We start from the raw sequence: 23384 nt of genomic DNA, 5'->3' as shown, positions 1-23384 counted from the left end.
AGCCCCCCAGTGGAGGGGGAGGAGGGAGCGGGCGCATGGCCCAGGATGGGCCACGGTCACAGGCTGACCACCCCGAATTCAAACTGGACACACGTCAACAGAAATGTCACTCACCTTGAAGAACTTGTCGATTTTGGACAAGTTAATTCTCTTCTTGGCGTCTAGTTTATAGATGTTGCTGACACTCCCATCCATCAGGTACAGACCAAATCCCATGACCTGAAAAGGCACCAAATGGCACAGAAAACTCAGACCCACGGGGTTCATTACTGTGTGTGTCATTTCTCTAGGGGTTCCGACATCCTCGCCGGGCACGGTGACCGCCTTGCCCCTTAGCAAACCCCGTCACAGAGCGCAGCGCAGGACAGCGGCCGCCACCGACCCGCCACCGTGCTCCCCAGCGGGGACAGGGCGCGGCTCTCGCAGGGAGGGCTTTGGCTGCTGGGACACCGCACAGGTCCCGGGGCCTGCCTCTGCTCAGGGCGATCAGGCGCAGGGACGCAGGACCACCGTCTCCTCCCGACGAGGACGTCCCTGACAACCTTCCCAACGTGAAACAGAATAAATCTGAGAATACGGTGAATGGCCACGTTTCCTGACCAACGACTCGACTTTAATCGCAGTGACACAGTCCACAGAGGCTCCTCCCCTTACAATGCGGTTGTCGCGATAAACGCATCATAAATTGAAAGTCAAAACTGTATTTGTCCTGCCCGGTGTGGTCAGTGGTTAGAGCGCTGGCCTTGGCACTGAAGGGTCTGGGGTTGGATTCCCGGTCAAGGGCACGTACCTGGGTGAGGGAGGCACCCAATGGCTGTGTCTCACATTGATGTTTCTCTCCCCCCGGCCTCCCTCCCTTCCCCTCTCTCTAAAAATCAATGGAAAAAATATCCTCAGGTGAGGAAAAAAGGCATTTAATACAAGTAACCGACCGGACGTCACAGCGTAGCCTGGCCGACCTTAACCGTGTTCTGGACGCTTACATGAGCCCACACGTGGGCAAAGTCACCACCTCGCTGCCACTCTCCGGAATTACAAGAGCATCGTACCACTTATCACCAGCCCAGGGGAAAAATCAAAATTCAAAAATCAAAGGTATGGTTTCTACTGAACAGGGATCACTTTAGCACCAAGCGGAAAAAATCCTGCCGGACCATCTGTAATTAATTCCTAGGAACGCCATCCTTAATGAGTACAATCTGGAATGAGCCCCGCTGCGAGAGGCTCCATGCTGAGCAAGGTCCTTGCCCCAGAGCTCGTCGCCCACGAACACCTGCCCTGGGGCTAGGGGTGTGGCCACCTGACAGTGGGTCCAGCCCCAGACACGCCCACAGGACACATGGAGAGCCTGTAGTGCAGGCGGCAGAACACACACGCACACGCACACACGCACACACATGCACGTGCCCACACGCACACATGCACACACCCACAGGTGTAAGAGGCTGGCAAAAGACAGCAGACAAAGCGCAGCCTATTAGCGGAGCCAGGCTGCCCCTCTCCCGGGGCCCCCGCTGGGCCGCCCGCAGTCGCCCACCCACGTACCTTGAGCAGCATGTGCTTCTCGCTGGGCGTCAAGTACATCCTGTTCTCGTAGTAATCCACGCACAGGTTCACGATGTCCGCGAGGAGCTCCTCATAGCCGGAGATCACTTCAAGCTGCTGCTGCAGAGACTGAGAGGGGGAGACTCGTGCCACAGGCTGCTCCAGGTCCTCTGGGCCCGCCCCACGGCCACGCACCCCTCGGCCAGAGGGCAGGCGCCTTACCTGTGTGATCTTGTTGTGGTTGGCCAGGAACATGGACAGGTTCTGCGACTCCTGGATGGACTGCGGGTCTGCCATTTTCCGTAAAAACTGAGCAGCCCTTTGAAAGCAAGAAAAAACACACAAACAAACAAAAAAAACAGCTAACCAACCAATGCTTCATTTTAAAAAGCCCTGGCCAGTGTTGCTCAGTGGTTAGAGACTCGGCCCACACACTGAAGGGTCATGGGGTCGATTCCTGGCCCAGGGCATGTACCTGGGTCGTGGGCTCGATCCTCAGCACCAGTCGGGCTGTGTGCGGGAAGCAACCAATTGATGTGTGTCTCTCCTATCAATGTCTCTCTCCCCCCGACTCTCTCTAAAAATCAATGGAAAAAATATCCTGAGGTGAAGATTAACCAAAAAAAAAAAAGGCTAGGAAAATCAAGATTGCTCTTCTGTGGCTACAGTTATCTGAACACATGTGGGTCTTAGCAGTTGGTTATGGCTTCAGCCTCCTCAAGCTTCTCCTCCTGGGCCCCAACCGGGTCAGCTCACAGCCCCATGGTCCAGGGCTGACGGACTTCCTCAGAGGTGGCAGTGACGCCTGCAGGCCTTCCTGATGGGCCCGAAACACTGGCCTCTCCCAGGGCTACCGGTCCCCAAGCCTGAGAGAGGCCACCTCCTGGTTACTCCCGGAGCAGGTGATGAAGACGGCCGGTACCGGGCCACCACACCTCCCACCAGTCAGGGACCATGCACGGCTCTGGTGCCAAAGATCTGAGACAGAACCAAGGTTCTGCTACCAACATGCAGCTCCATTTTGGACCCATCTCCGGATCTCTCCCCAACCTCCCTACGATCTGTGACAAACGACCCACCCACAGGGCTGATGGGAGAAGACAGGAAATGGCACACACAGAACAACTTGTGCACTGAGGTCCAACGACACTGTGAGGACCGTGTTGAGTCTCTGAGGTCTTGACAAACTGCCTACGTAAGGTCATGTTTGTGCAACCTAGAACCTTGGGGGTCTCACAAAAGAAAAACTCCCAGGTCAAAGACTGATAACCTACCCCCAGCAGTCATCTCCTCCTCTGTCTCTTTGGAAATAAACTCTAATTTCCATGCAGCAGCAACATGCCTCATCTCCACATGATCAACAGCTGACCCACGAGATATAAAGGAAACTTTTGCAAGGCACTTGAAAGTTTACTTATGAGGGATGGCTTGAGCCTTTCTAGTCTCCTTCATCCCTGGTGACTGGAATGCAGAAATGATGGCTGGAGCTCAGGCAACCGTTTTGGACCATGAGGCAACACCTGAAGGCAGCAGAGCAGCAGGGCAGCAGGAGCCCTGGGTGCTGAACACTGTGGAACCCCAGCGTCAGCTGCAGACCACCTACCTCAGGGCTTTTCAGGTCAGAGAGAACCTGAAATCTTATTTAACCTACTATTATTTCTGTAGGTTTTTAAAAGCTATATATAGTTAAACCTCCTATTAACTGATATGGTAACATCCCTTTTTAAACTGTTCACTTTATTGATTTGAGTGGTTGCTGAGACTAAGGGATCAGATACTGTTTTCTGTTTTCCTCAGGCCTTGGATAACCATATGGGTGATCTTGGCATTTACACTCAGAAGAGATTGTACTGGTAGCTACCAGCTGGATGCAAATAGAAAGTGTGAGTGTGGGTGTGTGAGGGCTGGGGAGGAGGGAGGTTACTGCTTGTGCAAGTGAACCAACAGGGAGCCCCAAACAGAGGTCACAGGAAAGGGCTGCTAGAAAGGAGGAGGGGCTGCTGGAGGGGTGGTGAAAACCCCGGAGGGAGCCCCACAGCCTTCCACAGAGCAGCCCCAACTTTTACAACCTAGGCTTTGAAATAAAAGTGCTATTTGCTTAGAGAAAAATAAAGAGTTTTGCTAAAAGAGAATGCCTGTACTTATTTCATAGGAGTAAGACTGAAAATCCAGGGATCTAGCTCAGCTTCCACCTCACCCTCATTTGAGGGTGACACACACTGAGAATGCATCGCAGCACATGTCACCTGCCCGTTGCCCCAGGAGCACGTTATCAAACAACCCTGAGCCTGGCGAGTAACCACTACCAACCAGCTGCAATGACTTCGGCACACAGTGGGATGCACACCCACTGTGTGCAGGACGCACGGTTCGCCAAGTACCCCCGGCGCTCTCTGCTGGGGCGCAGGCGGCGGGGAGGCTCACCTCTTGTAGGCCGAGTGGTCGTTCTTCACGCTGCACTTCATGTTCTTCAGCTCGTCCAGCACGGCGAACATGTTGATGAACTTGCCCAGCGTGATCAGGTAGGCCTCAGACACAAAGTCCTTCCTCCTCTCCGCATGGCACAGGCGCCTCACCTCCCCACAGAAACGCTCGATGGCGTTCCGCTGAGCAGAGGAAGGGGGGCAGGAAAGCCGCTGTCAGCAAAGGGCCAGTTCCACGCCCGCCTTGGACCATAGTATCCATACCCACTCACAAAACACCCACCCAAGTGCGTGGATATTTAAAGCGCAGGAAAGAGACTCCACGTGCCTTTACTCTGTGACAATCATTATTAATTTTGCATTTTACCAACCATGTCCCTACATTAACAGAATTTTACTGATTATTCCACTAAAGTTACTGGACAAAATGCTCTCAGAGGACATCTATAAAACAGAAGTTTGAGCTTTCAGAGGGGAAGGGGGGTGTCCTAACCTGAAAGGTGTTTCTCAGTGGTTAGAGCATTGGCCTGCGCACCAAAGGGTCGCAAATTCGATTCCTGCTCAAGGGCACGTACTTGGGTTGCAGGTTTGATCCCCGATGTGTCTCTCTTACATCCATGTTTCCCTACTCCCCCCTTCCCTCTCCCCTCTCTCTAAAAATAAATGGAGCCCGGCCGGGCATGGCTCAGCGGTTGAGCATTGATCTAAGATCCAGGAGATCGAGGTTCGATTCCCAGTCAGGGCACATACCCAGGTTGCAGGCGCGATCCCCCGTTCTGGGCGTGAAGGAGGCAGCCAATGAATGACTCTCTCATCATTGATGTTTCTATCTCTCTCTCCCTCTCCCTTCCTCTCTCTGAAATCAATAAAGATATATTTTTTAAAAATAAAAATAAATAGTATTTAAAAATAAAAATAAATGGAAAAAATATCCTCAGGTGAGGATTAGTAAAAAATAAAAAAATAAAAGTCAGCAAGTCCTCTGTCCATGCAGCCACTCTGCCTAACCAAGGGCCAGAAGGGGCCAGGTGAGGCCACCTGAGTGAGTTTGAGAAAGAAAACACCTGAAAAACTGAGATTCGAAAGCATAACCTGGCCGAGAGAGGCGTACGTGGAGCTGAGAAAGCAGTCTTCACGAAGGAAACACTGGCTCTCAAGGAGAGAGGAGAAACACAAAGGCAGTGTTTATTCCAAAAGGGCAGGCGAAGCTTCCAGCTGCCACAGGCTTAGTTCCCTTTCGTCTCAGAAGCTGCCGAGGCCGCTTTAATTTACAGGCACTTGGTTTGCTGAGCTCATGGTGGCAGTGCCAGGGCACCATCCCACTCCTCTGTGTGAACCCTACGATGACCTCGCTGCCTTACCTGGAAGTACATAAAATTCATCAGTTTTGTGACCTCGGGCTCCAGGACCTCCACGGTCTTCTCATAAATTTCCACCCTATTAGGCTGCTCGTTACATTTCACCTGGGAATAGACAAGTAGGGTAAAGAGGGTTCAACCCAGCCAGAAGCGGGGGGCGGGGGGCCTGCTAGAGCCGGGGTCCCTGACTGCGGAGGGGTGGAATTCAGGGGGCGGGGCTGGTGAAGTGGGGGCGTGGCCTGGAAGGGGTGGTCAGCGGAGCTGAGCAGGGCCTTGCTGGGGGGAGCTGAGGTGGGGGCGTGGTCTGGGGCGGAGCTGTGGCGGGGCGTGGCCTTTGCTGGGTGGAGCCGTGGTGGGGGCGTGGCCTTGATGGATGGGTGGAGCAGTGGGGGGCATGGCCCTGCTGGGCTGGGCGGAGTCGTGGTGGGGGCGTGGCCTTGGCGCATTGGGCGGAGCTGTGGTGGGGGCGTGGCCTCGCTGGGCTTTGGCGGAGCTGTGGGGCGTGGCCTTTGTTGGGCTGGGCAGGGCTGTGGGCGTGGCCTTGTTGGGCTGGGCGTGGCCTTTCTAGGCTGGGCGTGCTGTGGGCGTGGCCTTGTTGGGCTGGGCTGGGGCGTGGCCTTGCTGGGCGGGGCTGTGGGCGTGGCCTTGCTGGGCCGGGACTCGGTCTGGCTGGGCGGAGCCGGGTGACAGGGTACCTGCGGGATGGCGCGAGAGCAGCTCCTCCAGGTGTACAGCATGACCGCGTACGTTTGGCCCTCCTCCAGCATCTCATTCTGCAGGGTTACACAGGGCAAATCTAAGGCAAGCGGGGGAACAATCCTAACACAGGAGATGCCAAACTGCTAAAATCTACTGGCACAAACTATGCAGACTCTGCCTTTTAGGGACAAGCACCAGGATGTGCCTGCTAAGTAAGAGCTGTTAAGAGGCTGGTGACATGGTGGTGAGGGGACGCAGTGATGCAGCGGCGAGGCCCTGACGACCCCCCGAAACACGCCCTGGGTACTGCAGGCTGGAGAGGGGTGTCAGCGACATTCAGGCACCTCTGCGCCAGGCCAACACGGCCCAGCACATCTGGCACAGCTGCGACGCCTTAGCCCCACTCAGCCCCAACAACCGAGGGCAATGCAGACCTGAAATTAGGGGTGGCGCAGGGGAACTGCAGCTGGGATGCCCACAGACAGACATCACATGACATCCCATGGCTCCACCAGGCTACGGAGGAAAAGCTAAGCAGTGTTTCCACAGCACCTGGCATCCAGGGGGTGCATCCGTGAAGAGAGGATCACCATCATTTTAAAACTGCCCTAGTGTCTACTCCTTCCCCATTGTTTCCTCCAGTAAAAATGGTAAAAGAATTGCATAGATGTTCTTGTAAATGTCAACTACGACTGACATTTAAATTGACTTTAAAATGTTCACAGCCTTTGACCCAGTAACTCCACTTCTACAAATCTAGCCAAAGGCAACAACTATGTATTTAGAAAGGTGTTCATTACAGCATACAGCATTTTTTATTGTAAGACAGAGGGAAACTAAGTAAACATGCAAAAATAGTTAAATCAGCCCTGGTCAGTGTGACTCGGTTGGTTGGGCACCAAAAGGTCGGGGGTTCGATTCCCAGTCAGGGCACATACCCGGTTGTGGGTTCGATCCCCAGTTGGGGCGTGTACGGGAGGCGGCTCATCAATGTTTCTCTCTCACATACATGTATTGTTTTCTTCTCTCTCTCCCTCTCCCCCCCTCTCTAAAAATCAATAAATATGTTTTCGGGGGAGGATTAAAAAAAAGTTCAATTGTTGACATTCACAAAATGTTTGTAAAATCATAAAAATACGCAAGTTTAACACTGCACTTCATTTACAGTCAATGCCAGAAGGGGTGCATGCGTACGTGCCTGAGAGAGAAAAGGGGCTTCCTTGAAATGCCGACAAAGGCTTTCTCTGGGCCATAGATGCTAAATTTTCAGAAAGACCATGTTTTGTTTTATAATAAGAAAAACAAAGGCTTTTAAGACAACAACAAATAAACGAAGCATTTCATTCAGTCTTCTTTCTCCTCAATAGGCATCCCATCAGGATAGTACCAAAAAAGGGTACAGCTGCCACTAGATGTGCCCCCACCCCCACTGAGAGCAAAGCCGTCGTGATTACCATGCTGGAGTGGACGGTCGCTTGTTCAATGTATCTTGCAATGCCGGTGACAAATGCATTTCTGTCTTCAAAGTTAGTGTTGAAATTCGGCTAAAAAGAAGAGAAAAACCATCACGTGGAGCTCAGCGTCCCAGGCAGCCTGCCCATGGTCACCCGGCACCCACCTGGTAGAGCAGCGAGGACGGCGGGGGCTCGATGCAGGGCTGCTGGTCGGGCAGAGGCAGCTCCTCCAGGAGGTCCACGTTGGACAGCGCGTCCTCCAGGGTCACCTGGGCCGCCATCCTGGCCTAGAACACAATACGAAGCCACCTGTGCTGTGGGGAAACGCTAGGGACGCCCAGAACAGGGTCGGCCTGCAGGGTCAGACTACTGAGGTGAGGGTGAGGGCTCCGGTGACACCGGGAGGGGCTGTTAGCAGACCACAAGTCTGAGGCCGCGTGGAGCAGCACAGACATGGAGCCGGAAGTCATCTCAGCACGTGTGCCAGTTCCAGGGGACAGGACTCCGCACACTGCATCCTGCCTCCTGCTGAATGCTGCTCCAACCCCCAACAGGACACAGAGAGTAGTTCTGCTCCAGACAGGACATATGGGGCAGCCCCAACCCCGATGGGACAAGGGGCCACTACATGTGTTCTGAGAAGGAAAGAGCAACAGGCGGGCTGGACGGGAACACTAAATGGAAGAGGCACCCACCCCTCCTCCCAGCACTGGGCCCCAGGCGAGACACAGGTGTGGAGGTTCATGGTGGGAAGGGTTCCCAAAGCCCCCGGGGTGCTGGGTGAAGCAAAAAGGGAACCTCAGGGCACCAGAAAGCCTGGGGCAGTGAGGAGAGAAAGGGGCTCAGAAGACCAAGTACACACGGGAGGCCCACCCACAAGCTGAACATGGGTGGACCTGATCCTCCCACACCCCAATCCCGGAGACCACAGTCAGGTCCCAGATGGCTGTGGGCAGCAGGCACAGCACAGGTCCAATGGCACCTCGGAGGCTCCAAGAACAGAACTGACACCATCACAACCCACAGAAGGCAGGTCAGGACCATAGCCTAAGTCGAACTCAGTTGTTTGCCCGCTAAAATTAAAAATCAGCATTCTCCTAGGATTTAAACAAGACCCAGTCTCGTATCATAATAGCCAAAATGCCCAGTCAGCACACAAACAACCAGGAGCGTCATAACTCCTACAGCAAAAGGACATGAGACGGCACTGAAATAACTCAGATGTTACAGTTACATGCCAGGCTTTAAATCATAAAAATGCTCAATGATAAAACTCCCAAACTGAAAGAAAATACTGAAGGTGAGCCAAAAAAATGTATCATATAAAAACCCAAATGGAAATTTTAGAAATTTTAGTGGGGTTTTTGTTGTTGTTAACCCTAACCCAAGGATATCTTTTCCATTGATTTTCAGAGAGAGTGAAAGGGGGGGGGGAGAGAAAGAAAGAAACACTGATGTGAGAGAGATACATCGATTGGTTGCCTCCCGCACCGGCCCCAACAGGACCAGGGATGGAGCCTGTGACTGAGGTACGTGCCTTAGGCCATAATCAAACCTAGGACCCTTCAGTCCATGGGCCGACGCTCTAACCACTGAGCAAACCAGCCAGGGCTCCATTGATTTTTTTAGAGAGAGTGGAAGGGGGGCACAGAGGGAGAGGGGAAGAGAGGGGGGAGAGTGAGAGAGAGAGAATCATTGATGTGAGAGAGACACTTCAATCGGTTGCCTCCTGCACACACCTGACCTGGTCCAGGAATCAAACCTGTAACCCAGGTCCGTGCCCTTTGACCAGGAATTGGACCCACAGCCTTTCGGTGAGCAGGTCGACGCTCTATAACCACAGAGAAACAGCAGCCAGGGCAAAATTTCAAAAATTTGAAAAACTGCCTACATTTGCTCAAGAGCAGAGGAAAGATTCCGTGAACCTGAAGATAAAACAATAGACATGATCTGATCTGAACAACAGAGAGACACAGGATTGAAAGAAGAAGAGACTAGGGATCTTTGGGACAAGAAGAAGGGTCTAACATTTGCGTCATCAGAGTGAGAGAAGAGCAGAAAGTGGGCAGCACTGAAAAAGAGCTGAAAGCCATGACCAAAAACTTACCAAATGCGACAGATGTTCATCTATAGATTCAAGAAGCTCAACAGACCCCAAATATGATAAAGCTAAAGAAATCCACACTCAGACACATCACAGCCAAACTGCTGAAAACTAAAGAACATATACATGTACATAAAACAGACAGAGAAAAATGACTCACCACCCACAAGAATTTGAATGTCTGTAGATTTCTCCTTGGGAACAGGACATCTTAGGAAGTGGAATGACACTTCTTAAGTGTGAAAGAAACAACTGTCAACCCAGAATCCTATGTCAAGGAAAGATGTCCTTTGGGAATGAAGAAGAAACACAGACATTAACAAAAGTTCCTCAGAGAGAAGGGAAATGATACCAGAAGGAAACTTAGGACTTGAAGGACCAAGGAAAATCAATAGAAAGGGTACAAGTGAATAAACAGAATAGACCATTTCCTCTAGAGCTGTTTAAAGAATGTTTGGTGCCGAAAGCAAAAATTAGAGCACTGTCTGATGGGGTCATCAGTGTATGTAAATGTAATATATAAGGCAACTATCACATAAAAGGGGAAGGCAAAGACCTATAAGGTGGTAAGGTTTGTGCATTCCACCTGAAGTAGTGAAATATTGATTCTGAGGCAGGACAGTAAGAAGCTAGGAAAATTCCTTGGCAACTGGAATGGGGAAACTGAGACAGACAGTTAAACAAGGCCGAGCAATCTACAGCCAGCTAATAAACTGCAAAGTCTCATCTTCTCTAACCAAGGACACTCGGGAGCAAATGGTTTACACATTCCCATGCCAGGAGTAGACCCACCTCAGTCCTAGTCCCTCTTCGGTGACATTCTTTGAAAGTAAAACTGACCAGAGAATGACCCTGACCCCGCTATATGCTCATTTTGATGAATCAGCATATTCATCACCTGGGAAGCTGATGAATATCTTATTGACATCTTCCCCGGAGACCTCCCCTAAAATTCCCACCTTTAGAAAACAGATAAAAACACTTAAGACAAAGGACCCAGTACAGGTTCTCCCTTGAGCACGCCCATGCCTTTCCCCCTTCTTTCCTCTGGCGTGTATGTTTGCTTTCTTTCTCCTAAGTTCTAAGGGTCTCTATAAGAGTTGCAACCAGGGGAGCAGTGGGCATCTCATCCTGGGCTAACCCCCTGAACCTGTCTCCAAGTACCCTCCTTTTGCCTAACTTTTCAGTGAGCCAAAAAGCAGCTCCACCTAGGCTCCCTCCTGTTGTTAAGATCTTGCATCTTCTATCCAAAGACCTTCCCTCCTTTCACTGTCCACAGCTTTAATAAGCATACTCTCAAAATCACCTGGACTTGTGTCATGAAATCTTTCCTGCACAAAGTTAAGAACCCACGCATTCCAGCTCTAGCTGGCTTGGCTCAGTGGTTAGAGCATCAGCCCATGGACTGAAGGGTCCCAGGTTCAATTCTGGGCAGGGGCATGTGCCTCAGTTGCAGGCTCAATCCCCAGCCCCGAAGGGTCACATGCAGGAGGCAACCGGCCGATTTGTGTCTCTCACATCAATGTTTCTCTCTCTCCCCACCCCACTCTCTCTGAAAAGCAATGGAAAAAATACCCTCAGGTGAGGATTAAAAAAATAAGAACCCACACATTCCAGACCATACTGGGGCAGAGCTGTTCGGTGCCAGGCCCTTCCCAGTGACAGTTCTAAGTAGACCAAAAAGTTAAGCATATACTTTATAATACCTAGAGCAACCACACACAAAAAAAACAAAAAACAAACAAAAAGAACCAGCTATACAAAGCAAAATAACTTATAAAATCATAAAGACTAAATTAAAATGGAACACTAAAAGTGTCCAAATAACCGAAAAGAAGGCAGGAAAGGGAAAGAGCAATAAAAAAATAAGGATCCTCTTGCTGCCACATGAGGACACAGTGAGAAGCTGGTGTCTGCAACCCAGAAGGGGGCCCTCTAGTCTGTCACCAATTCCAGTGTGGAGTCTCCCCCTCACCAGCAAGCAATTCCCACACACCAGCTGGCTGCCCTACAGTTTAACTCAATTCTGACACTGTCTACCTGCACATAGTGTCAGATCCCACAGGTTAAGGCTCAGTCCCTCAAGACTCTCCCCCGCCCCCATTTCGGGGACCAGGTGCAAGTTACAGGTTGTTACCCGCACTTTTGACTGACAGGCTACAAATCAGAGGTTCCCATAACCCCCTCCTTGGGTTCACTTAGTTTGCTAGAGAGGCTCATAGAACTGAGAAAAACATTTTGCTTACTTAATATTTCATAACAGATGACCGGTTTATTATACAGGAACAGCCAGATGGAAGAGAGGCACAGAGCATCTGGGGGATGGATAATGAGTGGGCATGAGTGCCACAGGCTTCCCAAACACCCATGTGCCCATCAACCCAGAAACTCTCCAAATGAGCCTGTCCATCTGGGTTTCATGGAGGCTTCCTTACTTAGCTATGACTGATTAGATCACTGGCCATTGGCAAGGGAGTCAACCTCCAGCCCCTCCCCCTCCCTAAGATCAGGAGGTGGGACTGAAAGTTGAAAACCTCCCACCACAGGATTAGGTCTCCTGGCAACCAGCCCCCAGTCTTAGGGAGGGCTTTCCAAAAGTCCCTTCAGTCAACTCAGGTGTGGTTTGTTAACAATATTAAGACACCTTTATTGCTCTTATCACTAAGTAAATTCCAAAGGTTTTAGGAGCTCTCTATCATAAACGACAAAGACCAAAGATATATTTATTATAAATCACAATATCACAGGCCTCAACAGAACCCGACCACACTGCCACCTTGACACAGTCTGACCTCAGCCGTCTAAGCCTTGGGAACTGTGAAAAATAAAATTCTATTGTTTGCAAGCCAAAGGGGGTGGGTTATCTAACAGGAATCAAATAATAAAATGATCTGTAGAAATAAATGCAAACATATAATAGTCTAAACACCATGATTAAAAGACAGATTGTCAGAAAAGATAAAAAAACCTGACCCAACTACAGTCCTGTGCTGCTTAAAGATATGCTCTGAGCCCTGGCCGGTGTGGCTCAGTGATTCGAGTGCCGGCCTGAGGACTGAAGGGTCCTGGGTTTGATTCCGGCCAAAGGCACATACCTCGGTTACAGGCTTCAACTCCGCCAGCCAATCGATGTGTCTCTCTCACATCTATGTCTGTCTGTCTGTCTGTCTCTTCCCCTTCCACTCTCTGAAAAGCAATGGAAAAAATATCCTCAGGTGAAGAGTACAAAAAAAAAAAAAAAAGACAGGCTCTGAGAAGAGTCCTTAGGTGCTTCTGTTACAGTGTGAACATCAGAGCACTCACACACCTGGATGGTACAACCACTGAACACTGGACTGCGTGGCAGCTCACGGGTTGCTGAGCGTGTCCCCACGGACACATCAGCATTGCCTTGCACTGCCACATTCCCACGTCACTGGGTGACAGGAATCTTTCAGCTCCATTGTAACTTTATGGAACCACGTCGTATACGTGGTCCACAGTTGACAGAAACGTTGTGTGACGTGTGGCTGTACATGCAGCTATAAGAAACACACTTCAAATACAGTGACACAGTTGGTTGAAAGTAAGAGGTGAACCATTCAAGTTAAAAGGCAGCTGGAGTGGCTATGTGAGCAGTCAACTCCAGAGCAAAGAAGTTACCAGGGGTCAGGAGGCACATTGCACAATGACAGCAGGTCAGTCACCAGGGAGACAGAGCAATGCTAAATGTGGATGCGCTGAGCAAGGGCGCCCCAAACCACACCAAGCAGACAGGGACAGAAAGAAGAAGGAAATCTGTAAGAGCAGGAGGAACTGCAACGATTCTGTGAAAACAGGTTGGGCCAACCACCACGGGACAGCCACACAGCCCAAGTGACCCTGGCCTCACACCTGGTGATCAGCAGGAGCCCAGAACTGAGCGCAGCTGGGCCACATGGACCTAACTGGCATTTAGAGAACACTCCTCCTGGCAACAGATCTGTTCGGCATCTTTCTAACTTAAAATGGAGCAAATATTTTTCAAAATACTTGGTATTTTTGAAAAAAGGAAGACAGCCTTTTTCTTTCGTTACCAACTTCCTTCAAGCATCATGACTTCCCGTTCCACACACTGAACAGAGGGGAAGCCCAGGATAGTGAGAGCACAAGGCCAGTGGCCTTGGCTACTGCCCTGATGAGCCAGCCTGGGGAGCTCCAGTGGTGCCCATTTAGGACACCTCAAAGCAGGCGGCCTCCGAGGGCCCAGGCTGCCAGGTGACATGCCTCCTGGGGATCCAGCCCTGAGTCCCACTCTCAGCCCTTTCTATGGCCCAAGCCCAGGCTATGTCAGGAGTGGCCTGGGAGCCCATAAAGTTCCTACGTGTCCCCTCGCATTGGTCAATGAAAAAACAGGTTAGGCCAACCACTGTGGGACAGCCACACAGCCCAAGTGATCCTGGCCTCACACCCAGAGCCCACAGGACCCTCCTTCCCTTCTCATCTCTGCCCAGGAGGAGCAGAGACCACCCATAGTGGAGGAAGAGGCAGTGCCGGGGGGTGGCAGAAAGGCTAAGGGAAAATGTCCAACGCTCAACTGATTTCAAATCAGTGGTTAAAGACACTTGTCTTTGCATAAACATAGCAATATTTATGGCCCTGGCCATTGTTGCTCACTGGTTAGAGCATTGTCCCAAACCATACACAGAAGTGTCGCAGGCTTGATCCCCGGCCTCAGTCGGGGCTGAGCGGAAGACAACTGATCGATGTCTCTCTCTCACATTGGTGTTTCTCTCCCCCCCCCACCCATACACTCTCTCTAAAAATCAATGGAAAAAATATCCTCAGCTGAGGATTAACAACAACAAAAAAGGCAGTATTTATGGGGTACATAACCACGATAAAATATTACTCAGCCTTAAAAAGGAAGGAAATTCTGACACATGCTACAACACAGATGAACCTCGAACCTTAAGGACCTTATGCTCCGTGAAATAAGCCAGACGCATAAGAACAAACACAGTCGACCCTGAGCAACACGGGTTCGAACTGTGCACGTCCACTTCTATGCGGAGGCCGATCTAAGTTATGCCTCGACTTTCAACTGCAAGCGGGTCGGCAGCCCTGACCCTGCTTTGTTCAAATATCAGCTGTACTGTATGATCCCACTGAGAGCAGTTACATTCACAGAGAGAAAGCAGGACAATGGTTGCCAGGGCTGGGAGGAGGCGGGAATGGGAGTTAGTGTTTAATAGGTACAGTTTCCACGTGGGAGACAGGAAAGGTTCTGGAGACATGGCCGCACCACAATGTGAACGCACTCAATGCCACTGAACTGTACATCTAAAAATGGTTAAAATGGTCAATATTCTGTTATGTATGTTTTACCACAATAAAAAAATGGGGAGCAAAGAAATAGCAATACTTTTTGTAGGTAAATCAGAAAATATACTTTGTAGTGTTGGGTTCAGAGCTGACTCTTCAAAGTTTTCTTAACAGGGCTGAGGCAGAGACTGAACGAATACGTATTTGTGGAACATGCATAGAATCGAGAGACTTGGGAGCACCCCTGGGTGCTCAAACTACAGGAATACACCTGCCCAGAAGGACTCCTTGTGGTCAGTTGGGGCCAAATTCATAACCAGAGTCTAGCAGTCCCTGCTTACGGAGGCCTCCGGTGCTCGCTGCATTTCAGGGAAAAGCCACAGACTAAGCTGCCAGGCCCCTGCACTGTGGTCTCCCGGCTGAGCCACCCTTATAAGGGAGCTACTAGGACTGAAATTCAACCAACGGGCTAAAGGCTCGCCAGGTCCAATTGGAGCTGCACAACTATATCCTTATTTGCATCTTTACAGACCAATCAGGACAGTGTTATTTGGACCAAGCGACCTGTGCAAATTGGGAGTTCTCATTTGCATAGAAATGGACCAATCAGGGACCAGAGGCAGGCCCTCTTCTCATATAAGCCAGCTTCCCCTCTGCCTCCGGGAGCCACTCTCAGCTGCCTTTGCCCAGGGTGACCGGTGACACCTGACAGGCCTCCCCTGAGCCCCTCAGGACCTGTTTCATGCCTGAGCTGTCCCACAGGCGAGATGCTGCACAACAGGGGACTCCTGTCGGCTTTGAACTGGTGGTGACAAACTTCGGTTGACACTCCCAACCCGATACCCGCCACATGACCCCTGGCTGCCTTCCCTGCTCAGGCAGGGTTGCTGCCAGCCCCCCATGGAGCCTGCGTCCCCCAGACAGGGGCGCGGTCTGTCCGGTCACCACACGGCCCCTGGGGCAGACCCTCGACTGTACCTGAGAACTGAAAAGACTTTGTCAGTGGCCTCCACAATGACAATGCTCAACGGTATCATTAAAAGAACATATTTCCTCCCTGGCCGGTTTGGCTCAGTAGTTAGAGTGTCGACCAGCAGACCAGAAGGTCATGGGTTTTAACTGCCCACACTGGGTCCCTGTGCCTTGGTGTCTTCCTGATCACAAACAATACATGCTCCGTGCAGAAAAAGCGGACTGCTCGGGCAAAACCAAGGCTCACTGGACCCACTGGTGTCATGGCCAGGAAGCTTGGCACCAGCCCTTCCATCTGCAACCCACCTCCCCCGGGGTGAAATGTGGGCCACAGGAGGGGCCTCGTGTTCCACCAGGTTAGAGGTTAAATGTCTATTACCACAGAGATGTACTTCTTTTTTTATCGCCATTCCCTTATATATATAAAATACAAACTGCCAGGGCAGCTCCACACCAAGGTTACAAAACGTGGTGAAACCATGTTTCAGTGGGAAAGGCAGTGTGTGTTGATGCCCCCCACCAGCCAGCCTGACCTGTCCCAAGAGGGCGATTTTGCTGGAAAGAAGGTCTTCACAGAATTTCCACACTTGCAATTTTTTATTTTATAACTTGCAAGTACTTCCCTGTCCAACTCCACCGCCTAATCAAACAGCAGCGAACGACAGGCAGTTTCTGCTAATGCCTCAAGACCTCTGCCAGTTTTCTTCCCCTTCTCTATGCAAATAACAGTACTCTGAAAAGCAGAAATGTCCAATACTTTTGGGCAATCCGTCCACGTGCAAAATAAATGTTCTCATGAAGAAACGCCTACTTTACTGAACTGTGCCTTCCTCGCAGTCTTAAACACAGTGCATTTTTCTGTGTCGCCAGCTAGCAGGAACTGCAGCTTGTCCCCAAGATTAAGTAGGGCAGGGGGACCGGGGCTGCTGTGAACTGGGCCAAAAGTCCATGATTAAAAACCAAACACCATCCTTTGGCCCAGCCTCACTACTGAAGACATGCAGTTGTTTTAATGATCTCTTCTGCAATTACCTCATAAGAACAGACACACAAAATTACGTTTGCTTGAAAATCACAACATCTAAGTCGAGCTTGCCAGGGAATCTTGAGTGTCTGGGCCCCTCTGGGAGGGACACTGCTCTCCAGTCCCCTGGCCCTCAGTCTTCGGCCCTGCAGCCAGGGTCAGGCTGCCCCCTGGGACAGGGTCCTCCCAACACAGTGGTTTCTCTGCCTCCTGAAATGCCTCCTCCCCGGGCTTCCTGCCACTGCCCCATTGACCTGACCGGCTGACTCCTACTGGGAGCCCTACAAAGCTGCACCCAGCCTGCCACTGACCTTTACTCTGTGCAGAGCAGGACTCTGACCGATGTCACGCCCGTTTCCATTTGCACTGGTTCCCTCTACCTGCAGCTATGGTTTTCAAACCCTGTTCCCTGAACCCCGGGGTGCCCTGCCAGGGCCAGGGCGAGCAGCCCCACCTTCGTCTACTCGAGGTACTGGGCCACCTCCTGAGATCTGGATGAAAAAAACTGCTCTGATGCTCAAACGTATCATCAGTAAAAAGCGAAGGTGGGTCCAGGATTCCAGTCGGGTCTCAACCCCTGAAGCAGAGTCAGGGGCCCTCCTCGCAGCCTGGCACCGGCTCCCTGCTCTCCCACCCCCTGCCTGGACCTCGTTGGGACGGCTGGTGGTTGGGATCCAGGGACAGGAGGGCCCCTAGTTGTGACGTTTCCTGGGGCTGCGGCGTCCTTCATCCTTCAGCAGAAAACGTGCTTGTGTCCAGGGAAGGGAGGCCCCCAGGATGTGCAGCCCAGTGCTCTTTTTAGGACACCCCACGTGCGGTCCCACCAGACTGGGGGGCTGCCCGCCCACAGGGGCAGCGGCCGAGTCCCACGCAGGCCTGAGAGCCGCCGGCCCCGCCCCCTGGCAGTGCTGTCCCCATGCGGCCGTGGCCGTGGCCGCGCGGCCCGTGAAGCACAGGCCGGGTGCCGCCGCCGCTCGGCCTTCTCTGCCGTGTCCGAGCTCTGCGGCGACAGGCTGGCGCTGCCGCGGCGGGCACAGGTCCCCGGCGCCAGTCTCCGCAGCTCTCCCACAGACAGGGCGACCAGGGGCAGACGCCACCGGCCGACACCCCCGTGGCTGCGTGCGCCCTTTCTTCTCTCCTTGCCCCTCCCGGACACCGCCAGGGCCTGGCCTGCAGCGGCGCTAGGGTGTGGGGTGCACAGAGCGCTGAGCTTGCGTTGCTCCCCTCGAGCTGCAGGCCCGCTCCGCTCCCGGCCACGCCCCAGGGCTCCCGGCCACGCCCCCAAGACACCTGGCCCCACCCCGCGCCAGGGCCCTCACCAGGCCCGGGGACTCCAGGCCACGCCCCCAAGACACCTGGCCCCACCCCGCGCCAGGGCCCTCACCAGGCCCGGGGGTTCCAGGCCACGCCCCCAAGGCGCCTGGCCCCACCCCGCGCCAGGGCCCTCACCAGGCCCGGGGACTCCAGGCCACGCCCCCAGGACTCCCGGCCACGCCCCCAAGGCGCCTGGCCCCACCCCGCTCCAGGGCCCTCACCAGGCCCGGGGACTCCAGGCCACGCCCCCAGGACTCCCGGCCACGCCCCCAAGGCGCCTGGCCCCACCCCGCGCCAGGGCCCTCACCAGGCGGGCGGGGGGGGGGGGGCTCCAGGCCACGCCCCCAGGGCTCCTGGTGCCAGCCCGCGCTCCAGGTCGGCGCCAGGGCCCTCACCAGGCCCCAGGGCTTCCGGCCACACATCCAGGGCCCCGGCCACGCCCCGGCCACGCCCGGGGGCTCCAGTAGGGCTGTGGTCCTGCGCCAGGACCCGGCATTCACACAGACGCTGAACACAGTCACGCCGTGTCACAGTCTCCGCCGGCTCAGACTACTTGCCTGTGTCACCTACTTTTCCCTGAGAAACTTCAGTCTAAAATTTTTGCCACAAGAGCCTTTCCAGCCCGTTCCCCTTTCACTTGCAAGTCCCCAAGGGCAGGAAGAGGCCTGCAGGCGCCGAGCTGGGCTCACTCCAGCGCCCTGCAAACCGCTGGCCTGGCCCGCGCACGTCAGACCCTGAACCCCCGCTGGGAAGGAGCTCTGAGGCAACAGGTAACCTCAGAAGATGGACCTTAAACGGAATGCTGAGATCCGTAAGAAGTTCAGGAAACTGATGCTAGGAACTGTTTCACTGGACCTCAGAGGCACAGTAGTGCTCATGCCCTGACCTGCTCTGGACCTGGCTATGCTTCATAACGACAGACAGGCCTTCGGCCACGGCAAAGGCTAGGGTCCTGCCTGTCGCCCACCAGGGAACCCCAGCAGGGCATCGACCCCCTGCTTTCTTTCCTACAAGCTGTATCTCATCTACACATATTCTTAAAGGGCACTTTAAAACTCTAGTCTTTATAAAAGGGAGCATGCTATAGTTACTATGTTCACTGCTGTTGTATCATGAAGATGCATGCACACTGGGCCCTGGCCGGGTACTCCATGGTTAGAGTGTCCTCCCCATACCCCAAGTTTGCAGGTTTGACGCCGGTCAGGGCACATACCAGAAGCAACCAATGACGCATAGATAAGTGGAGCTAAAAATCAATGTTTCTCTCTCTGTGCTTGAAGAAAGAAGCAGGCAGACAACACCATGTATGTGTGTGTGTGTGGTACAGGGTTTATGAGTGAGATGAAAAGCTACATTTGGGGCTTGCTTCTCATGAGCAAAGGTCACTGTGGAAGGTTCGACTAACACTATTTTCTGTGCCTCTGCACATTGTGGAATTGCCTACAATGAACATTTATCATATATTCATATATATGTATACATGTATAAACACACACATACATATACATATATGCATGTATATGTATACATACATACAGGGGGCGGGGCAAACAGAGCCTTATGGTTGTTTGTATGGAAAATAATGCAATAAATAATAGAAGAATAAACTGTTTCATGTGCTCACAACTGTAAACCTACTTTTGCCAGCCCTGTACGTAAGATTCCTGATCTCAGGTTTCGGGCTGCACTAGAAGGTGCAGTCACTCCCTTGTCCCTGTGGTTGGAGGCAGCAGCTAGGAACTTCGCCTGCAGACCCAAGGGGCCCTGAGACCTGGCAGATGGTCTGGCCAACCCTCCCACCTATTTATTTAATTTTTTTATTGATTTTTAGAGAGAGGAAAGGGGAGAAGGGGGGGGAGAGAGAGAGATACATGGATCAGTTGCCTCCTGCACGTGCACCAAGGGATTGAACCTGGAACCGGGGTATGTGCCCTGATCAGGAATCGAACCTGCCGCCTTTTGGTGTACAGGATGATGCTCCCACTCTTAAGTTCCTCCCTGTCTAGTTATACTTATCTATGTTTTTTCCCCTTTGGTAATGAAAAGGTACTCAAGAGGTAAGAGTTGGCCCTAGCCAACTCAGTGCTTAGAGAATCGGCCCTCGGACTGAAGGGTCAGGGGTTCGATTCCCGCCAAAGGCATGTACCTCGGTTGCAGGCTCCACCCCCTGCCCCAGTCGGGGATCTGACACATGGATGTTTCTCTCTCTCTGTCCCTCTTCCACTCTCTCTGAAAAAGCAATGGGAAGAATATCCTCAGGTGAGGATTGACAACAACAACAACAAAGCCAGGACACAGACAGCCACACAGTGAGGGGAACAGAGGGAACACCTGGCAGCCAGCAGACAGGTGCTCCCGGAATGGTACCTGAGCAAGCACGGTGCCTTCAAAGCACAGGTGAGTGACTCAATGACTATATGAGGATCAGGTGCCAGGGTCTAAAATTTTGAGTCTAACAGCTTCTTTCTAATGTTTCACTTGGAGTGCGAGTCAGATGGTGGCTTCAAAGTCTGGCTCTGCCACTCATCACCCATGTAAACTTGGACACCTACTTCGCCTCTGTCAATTTCCACATCCAGCCTGGGAACAATAATTGCACCGGCCTCTGAGGGCTGTGAGAATAATTGGTATGTAAAGTGCTCCGAACAGGAGGAGTTAACAAACTGCAGCCCACTGCCTGTTTCTGTAAATAAAGTTTCATTAGAACAGGGCACGGCGCTTAGGACATACTGTCTGCCGCTTTCACAGGACAATAGGTAGTTGTGACAGCAACCACAGGGCCCACGAAGCCGAACATTCCACCACCTGGACCTCCACGGGAAAAGCAACCCCAGCTTAAAACAATGCTGGGGCAAAAGGAGCAGTGAAGAAACGTGAACTGTCACTTAAACCCAAATCCGCTTCCAGAACGATGAACCCGAGCGTGCGCACAAAGATATCTAGACACAGCAATGATTATGGTGGTGACGTGCAGAGTAACAATGTCGACTGACGGGAGGCTGATTAAATAATTGTGGAACACTATACAGCCGTTGAAAAGGACCAGGGAGCCCTAACCGGTCTGGCTGCGTGGTTAGAGCGCCTGCCTGTGGACTGAAGGGTCCTGGGTGCCATCCCAGCCAAGGGCATGCACCTCTGTTGCAGACTCGATCCCGGGCTTGGGTCCCGCCAGCGTGGGAGGCAACCAGTAGATGTTTCTTTCTCTCTCTCTCCTACTCTGGGAGGCAACGAAAAAACATCCTGGGGTGAAGATTTTAAAAAACAAAACAAAGGATGAGGGCAGCCTGAGCACATACACTGTATATGCCAACAGGTAAAGATCTGCAAGGCCTTTTTTCAACCCTGGAGGCACACTTCTCAGAGCTTGAGTCGCACCCCCAGGGCCGAGGGGGATTGCGGCGAGTCCGCGCGCACTGGGTCCGCGCAGGGGCCGGGGGGCAGCAGCCCTGGGGGGAACCGCCCCGCCGCACAGGGAGTCCAGTGGGGCAGGGCGCCCCGCCGCAAAGGGGCATCAGGAGGCATTCTGGGGGCGACGGGGCTGTTCCGCGTCCTGACTGGTGGGCCAGTCACAAGACGATGCATTTGTGTCAAAACTCACTGAGCTGCACAACGAAAATGTGACTTTTACTATATGTAAGTTTAAAAACAAATTCAAGTAAACACATACAAAACCCCCCACAAAACTTGGGGGTAGGTTTTCCTTGAGCGACCTATCAGCGCACAAACAGGAGCCGAGCGCAGGAAGCGTCCCCGCCGCAGCTCCCCGTCCGTCGCGGGCGCAGAGCTGACGCCCCGGGCGCGGTGTGGAGCCGACCCCCCTCTTCCCACGGACGCCGGCAGCGCGGCTGGGGATCCGCGGGGACCGGGCGCGGTGTGGAGCCGACCCCCCTCTTCCACGGACGCCGGCAGCGCGGCTGGGGGCCCGCGGGGACCGGGCGCGGCTCTGCGGGCTCTGCGCCCGCACGTCCGCTCCGCGCCCGGAGAGCCGGGTCCCCGCGGGCTCGGGGCCGGCGGGGCGCTCACCCGGCCGCGCCCGCCGCGCGGGGGAACCGGCCGGACAGCTGGCCCCGCGTGAGCGACGCGAGCTCCATCCCGGGGTCGCTGCGGCTCCGACCCGGGCGCGCTAAGGACTCGGGTTAGGAAGCGGGCGACACGCACCGCGGGCTCGCGGCGCCGCAGCGAGACGCTGTCCGGGGCCCTGGGACCGGGTCCCCCTGGAAAGGAAACGCGGCTAAGTCCGGGCGCCCCAGACGCGCGGATCCTGCGGGTCAGAGGAACCGACCCCCGCGTCCCGGCCGCGGGACAACGCGGGAGAGGAGGCCGGGCCCGGGCGCCGCGCAGCCTGCACGCCGCTCCCCACGCGCGTTTCCCGGCCGCTCGCTCCCCGCCGCACCCGCGGCGCACGCACCGCGCGCTCACGCCCGAGGCCCGCAGGGCTGTGCGGGCGGCGCCGCGCCCCACCCGCGCTCAACAAAGCCCAGGTCTCCCGGAACCCGCCGCACCGCTCCGCCGGGCCGGGCGCTCCCTCTGCCCCCGACGGCCAGCGGTCCGCGCCTCCGTCTCCAACAATGACCGCGGCACGCGGCGCCCCTCCCCGCGGGGGCTCCCCCGCGCGCCGCCGCGGGATCGCGGGCCCAGGGCGCCGGGCGGGCCCCGAGGCCGTGCGGAGGGGAGGCCGCGCCGCCGGAGGCCGAGTCCCGGCCGCCCGCGGGCCCCCGGCCCCGAGGACGGCTCGGAGCGCGCGGGCCGCGGGGGCGCAGGGTCCTTACCGGGGTCGGCGGCGGCTCGGGGCTCCCGCCGGGGCGGGGAGTTTCCAGCGGGAGTGAGTCAGTCGGGCGCGCCGGGAATGCGCCAGGAAGCAGCGGCCTCCGCCCCTTCCTCCCGGGGCGGGGGCTCTCCCGGGCCGGCCCCTTCCTCCCGGCGCTCCTCCCCCCGGCCCCGCCGCGCCCTCCGCCGCGCGCCGGGTCCTGCTGCCCGGGGGCTCCCGCCGGCTCGGGCCGCCGCAGCTCCGCGCGGGACCGCGGGGCTCCGCACCCTGACCCGGGCTCCGCGGGGCCACGGCCGTGCGTGGGGTGAGCCGCAGAAGGGACTCGGGGGACCCCGAGCGCGCGCACACGGGCGCTCCGCCGCCGGAGCGCGGCGGGCGGCGGGCACCGGGCGACCCCCCGGGGGGCAGAGCCTAACGCGGGGAGCGGCTCCCGCGGGGCC

General features: G+C 54.3%; 1 protein-coding gene across 2 annotated transcripts in view; it reads right to left on the bottom strand.

Moving 5' to 3' along the window:
* The window catches only part of CYFIP1 (cytoplasmic FMR1 interacting protein 1), a 59042-nt gene extending 36007 nt beyond the window's left edge, over positions 1–23035 (bottom strand). Inside the window, exons 1-9 of one of the 2 annotated variants that reach the window (XM_087829130.1) lie at positions 22946–23035; positions 7644–7766; positions 7480–7569; positions 6022–6099; positions 5330–5431; positions 3970–4151; positions 1768–1864; positions 1546–1674; positions 115–219 (exon numbers count right to left, since the gene is read on the bottom strand). In XM_087829130.1, the coding sequence (XP_087685256.1) occupies positions 115–219; positions 1546–1674; positions 1768–1864; positions 3970–4151; positions 5330–5431; positions 6022–6099; positions 7480–7569; positions 7644–7760 (900 nt within the window). In that variant the 5' untranslated portion in view covers positions 7761–7766; positions 22946–23035. Of the gene's footprint in view, positions 1–114; positions 220–1545; positions 1675–1767; positions 1865–3969; positions 4152–5329; positions 5432–6021; positions 6100–7479; positions 7570–7643; positions 7767–11829; positions 12623–22945 lie in introns of those variants that run through there. The other variant, XM_016200055.2, reaches the window with a different exon arrangement.
* Positions 23036–23384: the final 349 nt, after the last annotated feature.

The sequence above is a fragment of the Miniopterus natalensis genome, chromosome 22 (genome assembly GCF_054644295.1).
Source record: "Miniopterus natalensis isolate mMinNat1 chromosome 22, mMinNat1.hap1, whole genome shotgun sequence".
Taxonomy (NCBI): domain Eukaryota; kingdom Metazoa; phylum Chordata; class Mammalia; order Chiroptera; family Miniopteridae; genus Miniopterus; species Miniopterus natalensis.
This window is presented reverse-complemented; position numbering and strand designations above follow the sequence as displayed.